The sequence below is a fragment of the Drosophila suzukii genome, chromosome X (assembly GCF_043229965.1).
Source record: "Drosophila suzukii chromosome X, CBGP_Dsuzu_IsoJpt1.0, whole genome shotgun sequence".
NCBI classification, from domain to species: domain Eukaryota; kingdom Metazoa; phylum Arthropoda; class Insecta; order Diptera; family Drosophilidae; genus Drosophila; species Drosophila suzukii.
Genome location: NC_092084.1, coordinates 14258563 through 14279532, shown reverse-complemented (window position 1 = coordinate 14279532; position 20970 = coordinate 14258563). Strand labels below are relative to the sequence as shown.

At 36.0% G+C, this 20970-nt stretch overlaps 2 protein-coding genes across 3 annotated transcripts in view; both read right to left on the bottom strand.

Moving 5' to 3' along the window:
- Positions 1-20970, bottom strand: part of spri (Src homology 2 domain-containing protein sprint) — a 123168-nt gene that overhangs the window by 86506 nt on the left and 15692 nt on the right. The window lies entirely within an intron of this gene.
- LOC108019083 (MICOS complex subunit MIC13 homolog QIL1) lies at positions 9452-10215 on the bottom strand. Its single transcript, XM_070997539.1, has one exon. It carries the CDS (start codon positions 10139-10141, stop codon positions 9629-9631), a length of 513 nt encoding a protein of 170 aa, XP_070853640.1. The 5' UTR covers positions 10142-10215; the 3' UTR covers positions 9452-9628.

Sequence of the window (20970 nt, the reverse complement as noted above, 5' to 3'; positions counted from 1 at the left end):
TTCAGATACTATATTTTAAATACATTTTTTTTAGTAAATTAACTAAAAGAATGAAATTTTGACTGAAATTTAAAATAAAAAAATCGCAAATGACTCAACATTTATAAAATTAAGTTCAAATACTTTTTTCGTGTATATTTAAGACAAGTAAAATAATATTTAAGACAAGTAAAAAAATACGATAGCAAAAAGTCAGACGTCCAAGAGTCTTAAGATATATTTTTCTTAATTATTTATAATTTTATTTATTCCCTTTTATTCAGCTTCAGACATTTATTATGAAGAGATGGTGGAAGTCTGCACAACCATATCATTAATATATTCAAAATGGTTAACAAGCTCTTTGGCGACATACTTGGCAGGGCAAAATGTAAAAGAACACCTGGGTATATTCTTGGAATAATTTAAGATAAATTTAGTTTAAATTGCAAAGACGGAACCTGGTCAGACCCAACCATTAAAATCGATACCTACTTCGGTTTTCGATTCACAGCAGGTGTGGCTTATGTGGCTGGCGAACTAAAATCCCTCGACCTTTCCACACCCACCCCCCCCCACCAAGGACTCCAGGAATCATGAGTCACAAGTTCGGAAGCTGCGGAAAACTTTTCTCCATCTCGTCCGCTTATGAAAGGACCAAACAGCCGAACTACTGCTACACAGAGAAAATTCTGACGTTCTGATCTGAGTTGAAAATATACTTAAAAATATAACGACATTTTTAAGTTGAAAATGTTTTTATTTTGCTCGAATCAAGTTGAATTGGCGGCATTTAAGTACATTGTATGTACAAATAAACTATTAGTTCAGTCCTTAGTGTATACTTATCAAAATGTTGTTGTTTAAATAACTCAATTTAACCTTTCTCTTCTCACCATTTCGTTCTTATGTTGATATCAAAATGTACTTAAACGGTTTTTAAGAACGAATGTTCTCAATTCAAGAACAATGTTCTTAGATAGTTTTCTCTGTGTAGTTCTTTGATGGTGGTTTTCGCCTCCTTTCATCATTAATATTTAAGCATCGTCGATTCAATCGATCCACATAAAATGAGCAAAATAGCAAAAGTTGTTGGGCCAAGAAGAAAATAAAAGTGTGAGGCTGATGGACAGGGAGTCACGGCCAAGGAGACGGGCTTCAAGTCAAATTGAAGTTGAATTTCTCTACCGCTTGGGTTTAATTAGCGAAAAGTAATTACTTAATTAGTTTGTGCCTGTGTTTTTGCTGGCCAGACCATGTCGCATGGCCCATTTAAGCAGCTTAACTTTGATGGTCCGAGAATGTATTTAAGGTTGATTAGTTTTACGGCCAAAGATCCATGGCTCCAATCTTATCTCGAATATATGTATGTAGTAGCAAAATACTGTCCACCGCAGGCAAATCAAAAGCCCATCAAATGACCGGTCAGCAATTTAATTGACTAGTCGCCCCTGGGCAAACCACCGATTTCACTTCGATTTGCCCCCCAAACTCACGATTCACCATTCGATTGCCGCCTCCACAAATAAATATAAAACATTATGGGCGAGTAAAAATGTTGTGTTGCCTACTTTCAGGCATGTTTTTTATGCCCCCTTGTGGCGCGATTCAAACACAGATACAGAAACATGTACTAATGCAGATACAGATACAGATACGGATACTTGCACCGGAGACTACGGTTTGAAAAATAAACAAAGCATGAAGTATTCGAAGTCCCAAATACCCTTGTAAATTAAATTGTTTTGGAACCCTTATTGGGAATTCTTATCCTCGTATATGTTTTATAAGAGCGGGAAAAATATTAAAGTACTATTATTGGATAAATCTTTAAAAGATATAATAATATATGATTTTTAAATTAACACTTGTAAATCTGTATGCATAAGAAAATGTATATCTTTCTTAGAACTCTCAATTTCATTATACACATTATAAAGTACAGTAAATTTTTTATAAAATAATATGGTCAGGATTATAAGTTATAATAGTAGCTGTGTAAGAGACGCAATGCCTTCAATGTATATCTTAATTAAATAAATATTCAAATAATTTAACATAAATATATAATATATATTTTAAAAGCTTAAGTAATAGTAGTAAAGTTTTTAATAAAAATATGTTATACACTTTTAGAGTAAGGACCAGAAATTAATATAATACCCAATAATGGCTGAAATTTAAATTTCTTGGTTCAGTTTCCGATGAAACACAAAATACCCCGAGCCAGGGTATCGAAATATATGCAGGGGTATAAATATATTTTTGCATACTTTCGGTTGCCGGCATAAAATTCAACTTCGTGTCATAAACACCACTGAAATGAAGGGCCGTAACACCTGCGACTGCTAAAACGCCGTCGGGCCACAACAAATCAAAAACATGACTACCCAAAGTTCCAGTTTGGGGAGGGGGTCAAAAGAGTGTGCTGGAAAAATACAGGGGGATTTGGAGATGTTTGGAGTTATGTCTAGTAAATAAATAAAAGCAATAAGCAGACAGCAGGCGACTGAAGACAGCAGACAGACGACAGCAGACGGCATCGTAAGTAGGTAAGCAGCGCTACTAAATGACAGTCGTATACCCCCCTCGGAGTCTCAGATTCTGCCCCTGGTTTAGTGTTAAATTTTAAACCAAGTAAGGGGGAAGACAGCACCAAAGAATAGGCAAGTTTCGCCGAAAATAAACGTTATGCTGACATAAATATAATAAATAGAAGGTTAGGTGAATACACTTGGGCACTGTTTGGCAAATTAAGTTTAAGAATCACATGTTTTTGGAAAATTATATATTTTTTGAGTTTTATACTTGTTTTTAATTATATGTATATATTTTTATTAAATTTATAGTTTGAAGCTAAATCAAATCAAAATTAAAGTAAATTAAATACTTTACTAAGAACACAAAAATGTTACTTAAAGCAGTAATAAAGTCCTTATAAGGAATTTTGTAATATCCTAAATAATAATTTTCAAATGATAAAAATGAATGTGAATATAAAAAATTTTTAATTTTTCCAAGAAATTTCATATGGGATCGAGATTGGGTTATGGTAGAAATCAAGATGAAAGCATTCTAGAAAGAAGAAAGTAGTCTTCTTACGAAAATCAAGCGGATATCGCTGTTTTAAAAAAAAACAAAGTTTTGTCTCGATAATAGGCATATTTTACTAAAATCAAGAACGATTTAATCTTGAAAACGAGAGCGTCTATGCTTGATTCGAGAACTATTACCGAAATCGAAAATATTTATACTGAAAATGAGACAACTTACTTTCAAAAAAATGTTCTTAAACCAAGAGCTATTCTTCTTGATTTCAGTAAAAGGGCGCTCGTCCTAATATTGAGAACGAAAATATTGAAATCGAGTTTGATGGGAACGGTTTTTCTTCTTGGTGTACCGCGTTTGTTTCTTTTTAAAAATTTGGAATTTAAAAAAACTTTTAAAATATCTTTTCACATAACTTATATTACTTAAAAGTTTTATTTGTTTGTATTTTATTTAACACTAGCAAAAAGCTTTGACTGAATATCAACTAATATTATTTGAAAAATAATAAACAAGTCAAATAATATTCAACTGTTTCTTTAATCTTTATATCATATTTAGCTGTTAGTTTTCTTTGTTAAACAGCACATCGTTTCATAATTAAGTTATTTACAGTATTTTTTTTGTAGTAAGACTGAATTTTTATATTTTCCATGCTCCGACAAGTATTACACACTTAAAACAGAAATCAGAAAGCGGGGGAAAAGGTAAGGGGCTGAGTGGATTACAAGTTCGCAACAAGCTAAAGACGCTCCCCAGCAGGCGGAGATCTATGTACTTTTTATGTCCTCGGTCTCCGTGGGTGGAAATGCGATGTTTGAGCTGGGGATGGATGGGGAATTCGAAAATGGGGAGCCGGTCAGGTGGGAAATGCTGAAAAACAACAGTTGAAATTCCCATGGTGCAAACTTTATTCTATTACGACTGCCAAGTAACAAGAGCTTGGGAAATTTTTGGTTCGGGGGTAAAACGAGCTGGAAACCAAGAAACAAGAACAGCGAAAGCGAATAATTGAAAGTGAGGACTGGAGATTCCAAGTTGGAGCTTGCAGAAAGGAGGCTGCGGCTTTCTCTCAGAAACATCGTTCTCCGGCGACTTTTTCAGCCAGCTGAGACCATACGATTCTTGCTTTTCCCCTGGCCCATTTACCAAAATTTTCCGACTACGCTAATCCAGCGCCACATTTATGGCACTGGGATTTGGCCGGGCTTTGGAGTTGTGCGAGAATTAGCTGAGCTGCCTTCGCTTCTGGGCCATTAAAATGATTTAAATTAGCGGTGGAGTGAGGGGCTTGTATGTAAATGAAGTCTTAACTGTGGCTAAGACCCAATGCCACGGGAGTTGGTTAAACAACAGCTGCCAGTGGGGAGTCAAAATCCCAAGGGATCTGGGGAAGATGCTCGATTTACTTTTGGTTTTGGCAAGAGTAAAGCTATTTTCAATCAATTCTTTCCCCTTTGATGAATTTTCAAATTAAGTGTCAACAATTTTTAGGTTTAGTTTGGGTTAAGTTCAAAATATGATAACAGTCTTTGGTTAACATTTTGTATCTGAAGTATTCTCTTCGGAAATTAAATTAAAATCCTGTTAAGGCGTACAGCTAAAAGACCGATTGTTTTGAGCAGCTTGCTTAAAATGCTAACAGTCCTCATCATTTTTAGGAAAAATTATTTTTTGACCAATTTTCTCATTTTTTGCAGGGCTTGCATCACTTTTTTTTCGAATAATGGCAAAAAATGAAAAATTTTCAGGTTAGAATGCCAATTGATTGGAAATTAAGCAACGAGCTCATTAAGGTATGACATTTCTCATTCTGACTTATACTCTTGTTTTGGCAGCCAAAAAACTGAATTTTTATGTCGAAAAAAGGGTTCAAATTTATGTCAAAAATACGAAATTTAGATTTTTGTCAAAAATGCGAAATTATTTTTCGGTTTTTACATCGTAGCTCAGCCAAATTAAGGCGTACAGCCAAAAAAACCACCTCTTTTGAACAGCTTGCTTAAAATGCTAACGATCCTCATCACTTTTAGGAAAATTTATTTTTTGACCAATTTCCTTATTTTTTTCATCACTTTTTTTCAAAAATGGCAAAAAATGAAAAATTTTCAGGTTAGAATGCCAATCGATTGGGAATTAAACAACGAGCTCAACGAGGTATGACATTCCTCATTCTGATCTATACTTTTGTTATGGCAGCCAAAAAACTGAACTTTTTTGGTGAAAAAAAGGGTTCAAATTTTTGTCAAAAATACGAAACTCAGATTTTTGTCAAAAATGCGAAATTTTTTTTCGCTTTTTTCATTGTAGCTCAGCCAAATTAAGGCGTACAGCTAAAAGACCGACTGTTTTGAGCAGCTTGCTTAAAATGCCAACGGTCCTCATCATTTTTAGGAAAACTTATTTTTTGACCAATTTTCTCATTTTTTGCAGGGGTAGGATCACTTTTTTTCGAAAAATGGCAAAAAATTAAAAATTTTCAGGTTAGAATGCCAATCGATTGGGAATTAAACAACGAGCTCAACGAGGTATGCCATTCCTCATTCTGATCTATACTTTTGTTATGGCAGCCAAAAAACTGAACTTTTTTAGTGAAAAAAAGGGTTCAAATTTTTGTCAAAAATAGGAAATTCAGATTTTTGTCAAAAATGCGAAATTTTTTTTCGCTTTTTTCATCGTAGCTCAGCCAAATTAAGGCGTATAGCTAAAAGACCGATTGTTTTGAGCAGCTTGCTTAAAATGCTAACGACTTATAGGATCTACTCAAGTCGATTTACCTGCTTCACAAACATAGAAGGGAATATAAAACAAGCTATTTGAAACATTACAAGTTAACATTTTCCATAATATCAATTTAAACATATCAATATGGTATTTTCAAATATATCAAATTGATATTTTTAAACATATTTAATTAATATATTAAAACATATCAAATTGATACCTTTAAACATATCAGTATAGTATTTTCAAGCAAATCAAATTGTCGTTATTTAATCATATCAAATCTATATTTACAAACATATTTTATTGATATTGATATTGTTAAAGAAATCAAATTATTATTTATAAACCAACCAATATGGTATTTTCATCATATCAAATTATTATTTTTAAACATATCAATATGATATTTTCAAACATATTTAAATTATAATTCCGTATAAGTATATTTAAACTGCTTTGATGTAGTTTGTTAAAATCACCCTCTTACCTTGTAGCACTTAATGCATTTATTTTGCTAAGTAGGAGTTTCTCTTTTACAAATTCCATTAACGCGCCCAGAGTAGAACTCAACTTTAAGACCCACTTATTTAAACCGCCACTTCTATGCCCAACCCAAAGACTCTTCAACGAGCTCTCAGTTAATTTTGGCAATTAACTCGATTAGATCCCTTTGAGTCTGCACCTCTAACCCGACACCCATTTGGCAGACAGGTCACTTCGAAGTGGCAAGCCGGAAAATAATAATTGCCAGAACAATGAACGCCGGAAACTTTGGCTAATAGAAAATGCAAACAACATATTAAACAATTAAACGGAAATTAGCACAAAATATTCACGGATGAGACTGAAGTGTAGCAGATCCGGAAAAGGGATCCGGCATCAAGACGGTTCATTAATAAACGGAATTGAAAGTGAACGGAAATGAATGCAGTGGCCAAATGAACGTATGAAAATATGGCAAAGAGGGTTCCTTCATCTAGAGTGACTACTAATGAAGCTGGCTTCGGAACGAACACTCTGGTATATTCCAGGTAGTTGGGAGTAGAGCTGAACGGAAACATCGGGGCAACCGGACGTTGAGGGGCTGGGAGTTTTGGCTAGCCCCCAATCCCCTAAGCCCCAAGACAAAAGGGGGGTTCGGCCAACTTAAATATGCAAGACAGCGCTCGGCTGGGCGCCAAATGTGCCACCCCCCACAAACCCTCGAACCCACGGATCCAACCCCAACCAAAAAGCAGAAACCCCCAAACCCCTGAGAACTTCAGCGCCAGCTGTGCCGACAACAGCGCCAAGAACTGACTAACATTCACACTCCACACACACTGAGCGAAAATGTTTCATCACAATGAGATCAAATGAGAACGAAAATAAGCCAGGATTAAATATTCCTAATTTGGGAAATTGTCTTCTTTCTTATTCGAGACAAAACGTTCTTGAAATTGCTCTTGAGTTGGTTTTTCAGAAACAAACAATCATAAAATAGAGATAAAAGTATTCTCGATTTTTTGAGAAGGAGTTAGTCTCGCTAATTTGAGATCGAGAGAAAGGTATTAAATTTGGGAATCAAAATACAGTTTTCCAAACGAGTACTTGATTAAGTTTTACATAAAGATTGGAAAGAAAGAAGAAAATGTTCTTGAAATCAAGAACGATTCATACTGAAATCAAGTGGAAATCGCTCTTGAAAGCAATCATAGGTTTGTCTCGATAAGAGGCATATTTTACTAAAATCAAGAACGATTTACTCTAGCAAACGAGAGCGTCTATGCTTTAATTCGAGAGCGCTTTTTACCATATATGTGTCCTCTTTTTCTTAGTGTACCACTTCAGAGCCCACGCTTTAGAGCGGCATAAACTTACAACACTTTTACCTCATCATCAAGGACTTGAACTTAGGGAAATTGATTTTATGCAACGTTTAGAGGAACAGCGAGGAAATAGAATGTGGCAGGATAAAAGGGCTGGGACCAGAAAAACCAAGGAGCAGACGTTTTGTATGCTAAACCGCAAAGAAAAATGGTGCCAGCGGTAAGAACGGGAAAAGTGACATAAATAAAATCCGTGACTATAAATCTAAGGCATAAGCGGTTAAAGAGTCAGCCAAAAGACGCGGCACGTAGCCTTTATCCTTATCCTTGGCCTCCCTATCCTAACCTTTTCAGCATCCTCCATCAGGAGTCACAGATATGAATCCCGCAAAAAGCAGATAAATATGTAAATAGATACAACGTGGATTATGCTTTGGACAACAATGCAATGGATATACTTTAAATATTGGATGGTAGAGCTAGGATAACGAATAAATTTAGGTATTTGAATAAGACTTTAAGAAATGTGTAAACTCTATGGATAATTCAGTTGAAGAAAAACTCAATTAAATTTGTAGAATAACTTAATGCCAATAAAATTGTTAATGTAATTTTAGAAACCCTTTATAAAAGGTAAGCAAATAAGCTCAAACTTATTAAAATTTATGTTAATAGACCTGAAGCTAGTTTTTCAATCACCAACTCTCGCTTTCCCCTCTCCTGTTTGTCAATTGCCTGGAGCTGTTTATAAAGTTTATTTCCCTCCACTTGAAGAAGGGATTTACCACCCTTCCAGCACGACCATATCCTCCACCTGTAGCCCCGTTTTTATGACCCACCAACCTGTTTGCAATTCAACAATAAAAGCGAAAATCAATCGAAGCCAGTAAAGAAACGGTCCTGTTAGAAAATATGTTGCATACCTAAAAGGCCTTTGGTTTTACTGTAAATATATGGTAACTTTCTTGAAAAATATTATGGTTTATAGGGTATTTTAGATTTGGACATGATAGATGCTAAACAAAATCATAAAAGTGGGACCCGACTTATAAGTAATAGAAAATATTTGAAATAATAATACTACAACAAGTAGGTGTATCAAGAAAATACCTTATATGGTCGTACTCGCTCTTTTTTTTGTAGATATAACCCTTTTAATCTGCAAGTTACAGGTACCAAAACAAAAACAATGTCCCCGAGAGAAAGGGCTAAAGGGATGACCTCTACCGACGGCGATTTTCATAGGTAAAAAATGCCCATTTTTATGGGCCCGCAAGGGTCACATTAAAACGCATGTTAAGCAACACGCAGAACAACTGGATAAGGGAAATGGGAAAAGGGTTGGGTGTTTGTTTGGTTGGATTGATTTGGTTTGGTTCGCTTGGCTTCAGTTTTCCTTCTTGGGGAGTTCCTCAACTCGGGGAAGGGTTGGAAAATCCTTTTTCGCACGGCTTGACTTTGGTTGGCAATGCGGCTCGACTGGCATTTTAATAGACTGTTGACTGTTCTCAATGTTTACCGAGTGTCTGGGCGTAGGAGCAGCCAAAGATAAAAAAAAAAACAAAAGGATAGTAACTACGACTACTGTTGCTCTAACATAAACCAAAAACGGCTTTTTTTCATTATTCTTCTAACAGGTTCCTTTTGAAGGGCTTGAGAACGCGAATTCTTTAGAACACCTTTAAAAAAAAACAAAAGAAGAATAGTAAGAACGACTACTGTTGCTCTAACATAAACCAAAATTTACTTTCTTTCATTCATCTTCTAACAGGTTCTTTTTGAAGGGCTTGAGAACGTGAATTCTCTGGAACACTTTTTAATTAAACTGACTTTATGGCTTTAGAACGCGAATTCTTTAGCACACCTAAATGTTTAATTTAATTTAAGTGTTGCAATTTAACTATGCCTTGTATTTATAGAAAAGTTAGTTTTCAGAGTATCAACAGTGGTGAGTTACATTCAAGACCTGATTTATAGAGTTGTATTGTACCCAAAAATTGAACAATTAGATTTAGCAGATGGCAAGTCATGGTGAAGTTAATTCTTGTTTTGTGGTATAAAATCCCTCACTTTGTGCTTGGTTTGAGGGCAACTTCGCCATCCCCAGCAAAGCCATCTATATCACCCGGCCTCTCGATAAGGATTACTTCGTGGGACGGTCCATCTCCGGCAGCAGGATGTGCGGGTTTAGCTGGATCCTCCAGCTTGGCATTATCCATGGTAATATTCCACCATCCTACATCTTGTTGGCGCAACTCCTTGGCCTTTTCGACCAAGTCGAGACAGGCGATCTTGGCCCCATCGGCCAGGTCTTCCGAGTAGTTCGGTAGATTCCGGATTATATGGAAGGTCTCCTTGACACCCTGGTTGTAGTATTCCCGGGCCAGTTCGCCCACACTGAGATCAGTCGGCTCAATGCCTAGAACACGACGCATAAGTCCGAAAAGTGGATGAAGACCCGTGGTTATCTGATGCAACAGGCGGTCCGTCTCCTCCGTCTTGCCCCAAACTCCCACACGGTTCGTCATGTAGACCGTTATGGAGACTACAGCTGTTCGTGCCATCAGTGTGGTGATCATTTTCGGATTAGTTCGGGAATTTAACTTTTCAGAATAATTACGATTGCTCGAAGAAATCTAGAAAATGTATGCAAAAACAACGGAAATCACTAACTTAATAGTGAAACACTTAATTTTCTTACTCACACCAAACACGTTTCAGCTTTTTGTAATTTTTCTGAATGTAACAAAGTACCAGACCTACTGAGATGACGACAGGAACATATAGGCCTACTTTGACATATATATGTGGAGTCTCTTTATAAACCTGCCATAAAATGTAAAGGCTTAAGAACGCGAATTCTTTAGAAATTCAATATATCAAATATTTAATTATTTCAAATAAATGTTGATTTACTAAATAAAGTGTGTAACAAATCAAGGAGTATTTGAAGTAGGATGTTACAAAATTTATTTCATATTAAGTTGGACGTCAAGACACAACCAATCGATTGCCAGGAAAAGCTTCTGCTTATTAAAAGAAATATCAAAAGTTTTTTAATTTCATCAAATTGACCTAATAGATGATTCAGAATAAAAATCAAGTTTCCTAAACTAATTTTTTCAATAGCATAGAAGGGATGCTTTCCGTTTCCCCCTTTTGCAAACACATCAGCAAAAGTTCCTAGGTAAAACACAAGTTTTAAGTTCATTCAAGTTGGTTCCCTGCATCCCTTCATCAGCGGCGTGATATCCCTTTTTTTTTGGGGGGCTATAAAGAACGAACACACTATCATCCAATGGAGAAGCGCGGAAGCCCAAAACAAGTGAGTAAAAATCTAATCCATTACTCAAACCAGCAAACTGAAAAAGTAATGGTATTGCCCACAATGCAGGAGAAGGCGTTGAGGTTTGGATGGTGTAAATCTTTTGTAACGTTTTGGTGTCCCCCTTTTTTGATGTGTTTTTTCTACCCTTTTGTTTGCAAAGTAAAAAGGGTATGTTACTTTTGGGTCAATGAATGTAATCTAATCAAATATATATATTTTTTGATTTTTTAGCTGTGAAACTATACATAAACTGAAGATACAATTAGGATAATAGGTATAGTCGGTACACTCCAGTATGGATTGTCTATACTTTTCTTATTTTGTTATATATGAAATTAACTGTTTAATATCTTAACTATAAAACTATATAATATTAAAGGTTGTAGCTTATCCAAAAGTATAAACCCAAAGTTTAAGATGTACTGGGATAATAAGTATCGGTTAGTCGATACCCTCGACTAAAGCTATTCTTTACTTTTCTCTTTTTTTTTTGGGAAAGGACAACATTCCGTGTGTGGAGCTACGTGAATGGAAATAAAACTGCAATTCGGTCCAGCACTTGGACCAGTTGAATGTCACTCAGGCGAGTCAAAGGCGAGTCGAATCTTTAGGTCCTGTTTGAAGGAACTTTGACATCAGCCACAGGACGTTTTCTTTTTTTGGTTCATTTTTTTTTTAATTTGCACAACTTTTGACCCAAATTCATTTGTCACAGAATGGAGGCGGCCAAGCAGCAAAGGACCAAATTCTTGGCCCCAGGCGTGAGTCTGGCAACTTTCTATAAATAAATAATAGAGTGGCCGGAAAGGTGGCTGAGGGTCCTTGGCTCCTTGGCCAGGCAGGATGTGTCCATTCATTGGCAGGGCCATAAAGCCGGGAATAGATGGGTCCTGCGTGGCCGAGGTGCAAGGCGTGGAATTGCGGCATCATGGGTTAAGGCCTCTGAAAACATCACTTTCTTGGTGCTTTTATTGGGCTGAAAATAACATAGTGAAATCTGCTTTACACATGCTAGATAAAGAATATTTAGCAAGGTACCTTAGGGAAAGTTGGAGATATAGAGACTTTTCTTTTGTCCTTAAAAACTAAGAATGCGCATTAACACTTCCTTTCGTATATATTTTATTAAGGTTTTTCATTTATTTTTTAAGTACAATAACAAGGTACCTAACTAACTTTATTTCTTGGATGGTTAAGTTTGGAGGAATTTTAGCGATTAAAAATGAATGAAAAAGGAAAACTGGGAATGTTAATTAACACTTCACAACAAATATATTTGATTAAGGTTTACCTAGTTACCTAGAAACCTTGGCTGGTTAAATTTAAAGAATTGTTATTGATTTAAAAGGAAAGAAAAAATATTCTCCAACCTACAACATTTCCTTTTCATTTAAACTTTAAGATATCAATTTCAAACACACAAACAGACACTGAAAAAATCTTTAGAATTGGCATCGAGATTTGCATTTAATTTCCAAATGATATAAAGTTTTGTAGGAATGATAAAAAAAACCCTTCGTATAGAAACCAACCAAAAACGTGACTCCTTTGTGATCCTAATGAGCTTCTCCTTTTCTCAACTACTTTCCCTTTTTTCGGCCCACAACTATTTGCAAGCCCAGAATTTTTCATTCCAGCTTAATAGCCGGAAATTAAATCAAGATTTGCGGGCTCAACTTTTGGGTCTGCCGAAAAACGGAAACGGATATGGAGACACCAGGCTTCCATTTGCATATTTTCCACCGCCGTTTGTGCACACGCAGTCCTAACTCTCATTTAAAATTTGTACATTCATTCCCATGGTCTGGTTTTTAGCCCCAAAAAAACCCCATTCGACTGACACTTTGACCATGAAAATGAAAATATGTTAGAGTTTTTTGTGGCCGGGGCTAAGAAAAATGTGGTAGTCATGTGAGCAGAGTTTATGTGTGTGGATCTGTAAAAAGCGCAAGTGTAATTAGTGTGAGGCTTAACGGGGCTAAGCCGACAAACACACAGTGGGTTGGGTTTTGAAACAGACTGCACAAAAAAAAAAAAGCTAAAACTCTAGGCATACCATTTTGGGTCTGGAATGCCACCTCCCATTTCACAATCTATATCATTTCTCTAGGGACTTGGAAGTCCCGTGGTTCAGAAGCTTATTGCAAAGTATGTATAATTTCCAGGGTCAAAAATTCTTATTATTTGCAAGTTCTATCAAAAAAAAAACACCACTGTGATTTATCTAAAAAATAATACTCTTTTTCCTGTTTTTAGAAGAAATTTTCAAATAAACCAAATTAAAAAAGAATCCAAGCCTTTACATAAATCTACACTAGACCAAAAACAAATTATAAAATAAATTAAAAAATTAAAATCACATATATAGATTACCATTGTTTCCTGATACTTTCATTTGATATGTTAAGTTCCATTTGTGTTTTATACTTTATAGAGTAATATGGTATTTAAGAACTGCTTAAAGCCTGCAATTCTAAAAGCCCACGTAAAGTTTTCTAGTTTTTTGAAATGTTGGGTGTTTTATGGCTGTGGTTTCTTTTTTTTTTGACACTTGGGACCTGGCTTTACAACTATTACGAAATTGCATTTGAATTGTGGTGGCATTTGGGTATTCTGGTGCTTGGGTTTTGCCACCACGAATGCAACTGAAACTGAAACTGGAAATGGAACTGAAACTGTCTCTCTGGGCTGATAAATCGCCGGTGCATTATTTACGGTCTGCTCTGCTTTTTCAGCTATGCATGGTTACTTTTTATGGGGCGGCAACGGTAGCGGTACCTATGACGTATACGTGATATTCGGTATGCGGCATTCAGTATGCGACATGGGGACACCGAGACTTTGTTTGTTCTTTAATTTTAGTGGGCAAGCCAACAGAAACCGCACATAACAAACAGCAATCAGAGAAGCCAACTGTAAATGGCCTTGCCAAGTGCCAAGTGCCAAGTGCCAAGAGTGCCGGGAATTATGATCCGCATAAAAATGTTTAGTGCATGGCAGCTATCGAATCGATGGAGCAGGGGGCTGCTTTTTATAGCCTGCCAGTCGAAATGGAGTTGAAATTGTGAGAAAGAAGGTCAACTTGAACCCATGGTATAAGCAAAAGTTTTCCACGGTCTTTCTCCAAAAAAAAATAAAATATTTGTCGGGCCAAGCTTTGTATTTGTCTTTATTATTATCACATTAAATTACTCTTATCAACAGAAAGTCACTTCAATTGGATGAACAAATAATGCCAAAAATATCTAGAAGGTAACCAAGTAACATTGTGTGAAATCCATTTTTTTTCGATATATTTTTGGAAAACCTGGATCTAGAAAAGTTTTTTTTTTAAAAGAAAATAATTACCAATTGGTATAATGCATGTAAAATACTAAGTGAATCATAAAAATTATGAATTATAGTATTACAATAATTATTACAATATAACAATTAAAATATAATAATTAATCTAGTCACAAAAATTAAAAGTATGAATATTAGAAAGCACATTTTGTGAAATAAGAAATAAATTCCTAATATTATTTTTATTTAATTTATTTTAAAACGAAAGTTTAATTAAGATAAAGAATATGTCAGCTATTGGGTTAGTAAATATAGTCATTAGGTAAAAATAAAAAACCCTCTGAATTTCGTTGCGTTAATAAAAAATGTCAAGACTATATATATAAAATACCCAAAGAATACTTTGTGAAACAAGATATAAATTCTAAAAAAAAATTTTTACTAACTGAATAATAAACATCCCATTACTCTGCTGCCTGTTGTAATTGTTTTGCAACAAACGATTTATTTTAGATTGGCAGCATGTTTAAGCATTAATTGAATGAATTATTAGCGGCCAATATATAAAGTGAACTTTATAGATATTGTCGGTGGAAGTGCGCCAACAACAATGCATTGAAATATTGGCCCAATGCGCATCAATAAAGATTCGAGGAGCTTGACAGTCATAAAAAACACATCCATCAGACGTGTTTAAACGATTGCCATTAACGATGAGAATGGTGATGATGATGATGATGATGTTGTTGGCAAATCGAGCGGGTGGATCTTCAGGGGATCCGAGGAAGGAAGGAAGGGGGTGACTATATCTTATTTATGGTTCTGTCATGGTCGCTGCATTGCCTCTTTCTCTCTTCCTAGCGATTTTATGGCAAAACTTCCGGTAATCAAGGCGTTGAGAACAGCTGTTGTTTGTCTTTTGCATTTCCATTGAAACACCTTTGCACAAAAACAAGGGGGCGTGGCTGGGTGGTGCATTGGACCCCATCCAAAAGTGGCCTTGATGCCATCAACACACCAACGAATCCGAAAAACAATGAGCCTTCAAATTGCATCTTGAGATATAGGCATATATGCAGTATCGTTCGTTCCTTTGGTTCCATAACCAGAGTGCTGATGGAAATCAGAAATAGTAACAAGTGACCATGGATGAGGGGGGTTCTGAACCGCCAGACGGACCCAAAGACAGGGGCGTTTTGGGAAAAGTGGGGGGGACTGGTGGAGAAATACAGGAGCAAAGTCTTTTGATTTATGCGCAGCAATTAATTTTTTGCACATTTTTGCCGCTGCTGCCATGGATGTTGCCATGGGGAAGCCGATGCTGCTGCCCCTGATGCTGTGCGAATGATTCTGGTGTTGCTGCTGCTGGCGACACGGACACGGAACTATGTAACAGGCGACAAAGCATGAGGGGCACAGTGTCCTCAGGTCTCTCAAAAAAGGGCGAAAATATTCACCATTTGACACAAAAAAAAAAGTAATGGGTAAAATTGACCAATACGGATAGTTACTCAACTATACAAAATGGTAAACAACTATTCAAAATAGTGATGTGCATTTAGTTTTTGCTTTGAGGGGCACAGTGTCCTCAGGTCTCTCAAGAAAGGGGGGAATATATTAACCATTATGGATCCTATAAAACTTATTGGCACATAATTGTTAGTACTCAGAAGTTTTCCAAAGTATTACAAAATTTTTCATATTTATTTTATTTTACAACTAATGTAGAAAAATACTAAAAAAAAAAATACAAATTCTTAAGAAAAAAAAAACGAAATCCAATGTTATTTAGTTTTTATTTCTTTTTTATTCTGTCTTGTAATTTATAAACAATTTTCTCAAAAGTTGACTGAAATATTAAGCTAATTCCAACATAGTTTTTAAATACTGAAAAAGATATAACTATTGTACCAAAGCTGTTACCTATTATCTTAGCTGAACTTAGGGCCTTCTCCCGCTCCATCTGTTAGCTTGTAGTCTTAAGTATAAGATGACATTTCATTATAGTAATAATTTTGAAAAAAATATTAAAATATACTTGTTATTTCTTCAAAAACTACAATAAGAGATTTAGTATTTTTATTTATTTTTTTATTTATTTTCAATTTCCTGAGAACTGGAAACCACAGTGCGGCTGAGCACGCAGACACACACTGGCGCACAGTGCCTGCAAAAGGTGCGTTCACGCGTAGCAATGCATGGGATTCACACCCCGCCCCCGATCCCCTTGAAAAAGCAAAAAAAGAAACCCCCTGCGCCCCTGTTTTGTCATTCTCCGGACGGAGGGACGCCAAAGTCTCGGCCATGGTGCGGAATTCTCCGCAGTTCAGTTCCGTCCGCATTGCCTGAAGTTTTTGCGGCCGAAAATGGGCAACGTTTTCGGAATTTTAGTTTCGCTTTGTGAACAACCCCCCCTCCTACAACGACCTACGCCCCTGCCACTCGTCTCCGTTTTTGTGGTTGTTGTCAGGCTAAGTGTTTGTTATGATTTATATTGGTTTTATTAAATGTTTCAACAACCTTTCTGCCAAAAATTATTTACTGCAGTCCATGGAAACAGGCGACACTCGAGCACACGCACATATATCTCTAGTATGGAGGTATACGAGTATATACGCACCCAAATTGAGGGGGCTAAAATGACCAGACACTCGGTGCTGCTGCATGAAGTGACATTAAAGTCGTGGGCTGGCAACAATGTGGCAACTTAGCGTAGTTAATGAGCTTTAAAGGTGCACTTTACAGGGGCCAAAAAGAAGTAGCAGCTGTCCCAGAACGGATGCTAATGGAAAAAGGAGCCCCTAAGTGTTTACTGACGGAGTGTTCAAAATAAATGCAATGGAATGGCATCAAGAGTATTCTATGCCCTACCAATCTTATGCAGAAAATAGGGATTAATATTTTGACCAAAAATATCCATTTTCAGTGGATTTGTGACTGTAACTAAGCCAAATCAAGGAGTACAGCTAAAGAAACCCCTATCCCAAATAGCTTACATCCAAAGAGGCACATTGGTTTTTAGACCAACTCTCGCTTTTTTTAGGCACCTTGGTTTTCTATGAAAATGGTAAAAAAAAATGGGATTCAGATTTCAGTCAAAAATCGTCTTTTCTAGCGGTTTTTCAATCGCAGTTTGGCCAAATCAAGGCGTACAGCTAGAATTCCGACTGTTTTGAAAAGCTTACATCCAAGGCTAAGAAGTCTCACCTCTTTCTGGGAAGTAAGTCGTTAAAAGTGCAATAAAATTGTAAATAAATGTATTTTATAGGTAGCAATTAAACTGACTGCTCAAGACATTTTTGCCTTAAAGGTGAGAAATTACAATATATAAAAAAACCACAATCGTATTTTCCAAAAGTATAAAAAACAATAAATAAATATTTTGAAATTTTCATAATGTATTTTATTTTGGAATTAAGTTGAAGTTAAGATATACTTAAAAAAGTGATTTAAATGGGAAAAACCCATCGGTTTTTACTGAAATTCCACAAGTATGTAAGTAAGTATTTTGAACAATGATTATGCCAAGATAATTCGCATGCCGCACGCTTGAGAAAATCGGTTTAGAGTGCCCCGGATTGCCGTCAATTCCTTCTGCCACTTGGAGCATCTTGTCATTGCAGCTTAGATGACAATGTTGACTGCAGAAAAGGAGCAGGTGGACCAAAGGAGCCAAAAAGTGTCCTCGTAGACGATGCACGTTTTTGACGGCTTTATTGTTTAGCTTGAGCTCCAAAAACACACCACCACCACCCTCCAACCCGCGGGAAAACTCAGAATTTTCCAGGGGAAAATGAGCAGAAAGTGCTCGAAAGTCGCCAAGTCGTTGATTCGTCTGGGGAAAATGGTGGTTGAGGAGGTGGGCTGAACTTGAATGACTTTTCATAACTTTATAAAACTTTACACAACGGCCACGACGACAATGAAGAAGAAGCCGCCTGACAATGGCCAAATGAGTGGCTGAAAAATGGTAGGAAAATTGGGGGGAAAACTGGGCGGTTTGGGGTCACCTTTTCTTGCTTTGGCACGTTTCCGCTTCCGTTTAGTCTGCGTCGCTTACACTTGAGCATAATGAATATTTTCTCAAATTGAAATGTTGTTTGTCCTTGCCAAGGGGAGCTCTTTCTCCACTTCTACTTCCACTGACCCCACTGTACTTACAGTGGGCAGATGGGTGATGGGGATACCTACCCCCAACTTACTTCGAGTCACTTTCACTTTACGACTGCCTTGGTGAAGCTGCATAAATATGAAAAATGTAAAATTTAATATGCAATTTACGTCACTCGAAAGTTGTTTCCCTCATGGTCTCGGTTTTTTTTAGGTCCTTTCAATTTGCATATTTCCCGAGTTCTGCTTGCTTCCTTGTTGTTCTTCTTAATGTTTTACACTTTGTTTAGTGGACTTTCTTTTTGGGGCCTTTTGTTCGGTATTTTTTTTATGTTTTTGGTCATTGGTATTGTCTGGGGAAATTTAGAGCGAGTCTGCGTCCAAAATGTGATAAATATGAAATAAAATACGGGGGAGTTGCATAATTGCCAAATCGGGGATTTCAATTGACGTCCATCTAGTTGGCATTCAACCAGTCACTCATTCATTCACTCAATCGCTCAATGATGGATGGACAGTTGTATGCTAAATATGATTGATATACACACAAAGAGATAGATATCTCTCCAGATCAGGTCATGATTTCTATGGTATGAATATTCAAAGAGATCTGCAAAATAATGAACAATCATCTCAGTCCCACCATCGATTCGTTTGGCCTGCTGGCAAGATGACAAAAATCAAACTTTAATGGGGCCGCAGTCATGATCCAGCCACAAGATACTTTTCCCCCACAGATTCCTAATCACACATTTCACCGCTTCGTATTTGACTTTGACAAATTACAACAGCTTAATTAAGTTAATTGCATCTCTTTGACAAAAACCTCAAATTAGTTTGGTCAATTGCGGGGGAACATGAGGGATAAGTTCTCAATGAACCTGATATACTCTACACAAATATTGAAATTTAAATTATTACATGTTTTTATTTTATGGTAGAATGATGGTATAAATATACCCTTAGTTAAACTTTTCTTTAAATTCTGGCAAATGCTAGGAATCAAGAAAATACCCAACATATTTAATACATTTTAAATGATTGCATGGTTTTATTTTATATTATAAAATATACCATACAACTTTAAAGACCTATTTTTCTAATAATTCAAAAGCTAGCATTCCAAAAACTAGCACATAATAAAACAGACCATAGATATGTTATGAATTGTAAATGATTATATGCTTTATTTATTTATGAAAGAGTTATGGTATAAAATAAACCCTTCGACCAGGTGTGAGATACTTTTTTAAGACTTGATATTTTGAACTTATTTCCAAAAGTTAGCCGAAACAGTAAATGTTTAAGGAGAGTTTGAACTTTTTGAAAAATTTACATATTTTCTTTCTATAAATGTTCTTTTATCTTTAACACTATAATAAACCATGGATACCCCTGGGAAAGAGTACATCATCTTGAGCATTAGACGTTGACAGCAGTGAGCAAGAGGCAAATAAATTAATTATGTTAATCTGTTTACATGTCAGCCGCATTAGAGCCTTTCCCTAACGCCACTTTTTCGGTGATGTCTCGAGTTTCGTACATTTCTGTGTTGTTTTAGTTAATAAAGCAAACACCTGTCGCACTTGATGCCATTCTGTCTCCTGTGGACACGCATACGCATCGTTGACAGTGTCAAACTTAAAACGCTCAAATTGCACAAACTTTTGACAATCATCAAGGCCATGATAATGATGATGCTGATGGCCATGATGGTCATGATGGCGGGTCGAGGGATACTCGCAGAAAATATATAGACGGTCCTAGACATCATCAATTCTCGGAGTCAGAGGGCAGGGTTGAGGATAAAGACCACAAAACACTTGGGAAGCCGAACCGAAAGTTTCTGCGGTTCAGCGAAGAACAGTGGGTTGAATGTGAGCTATGGTGGATAAAAATGTATCTATCTTTTATATGTATCTAAAAGAAAGGATATTTAGGACTAGTATCTTAAAGGATCTCAGAAGAACAGTGGGTTGAAAGTGAGCTATGGTGGATAGAAATGTATCTATCTCTTATATGTATCTAAAAGAAAGGATATTTAGAACTAGTATCTTTAAGGATCTCTAAAAATGTAAGGTTAGGGTAAGGGATTTTCATATAAAGATGTTGGATGAAGCTATAGGTTTTTAATAATAATAATACTAATACTACCCAAATACGATTTCAGGATTCGTAAAAAATAAATTCAATTATAAAGAAATTATTTTTAGAATGATTTATTCCCTTGCTTTTCTTCGGAATTAGCTTAGTAAATTTATATTTTGCTAGCCTATCAAATTTGTTGGTCCTATTCATTGAAAACTTCTTATTACTTCATTAAGATTTCTTGAATTGCAACAAAAGTATATTTTTTTTATATTCTAATTAAAATATAAATAATTTTAAAAATCATTTCAACCGAATCTTTGCTTGGAATATTTTTATATGTTTTTCTTTTGTTAATTTGTTGATGATAATATTTTTAAAACCTTCTGCTGCCTTTTCTAAAACCCTTATTTATTGACGTTTGAAAGGAGTTGGTGCCACTGTCCATGGTAACTGATGTTGATGAGGCATCGTGCACTTTAAGCAAATTAGTTACGCAGCTCATGTTCGTGTGGCTCCTTATGGTCTCACCCTGGGAAAAACCGAACCGAAACCCACCCATCCGCCGATGTGTTGGCAAACAAATTTAATAAATAG

What these genes read in the sequence shown, in the direction of transcription:
- LOC108019083 (XM_070997539.1), bottom strand. Translation starts at nt 10,141, where the DNA reads ATGATCACCACACTGATGGCACGAACAGCTGTAGTCTCCATAACGGTC.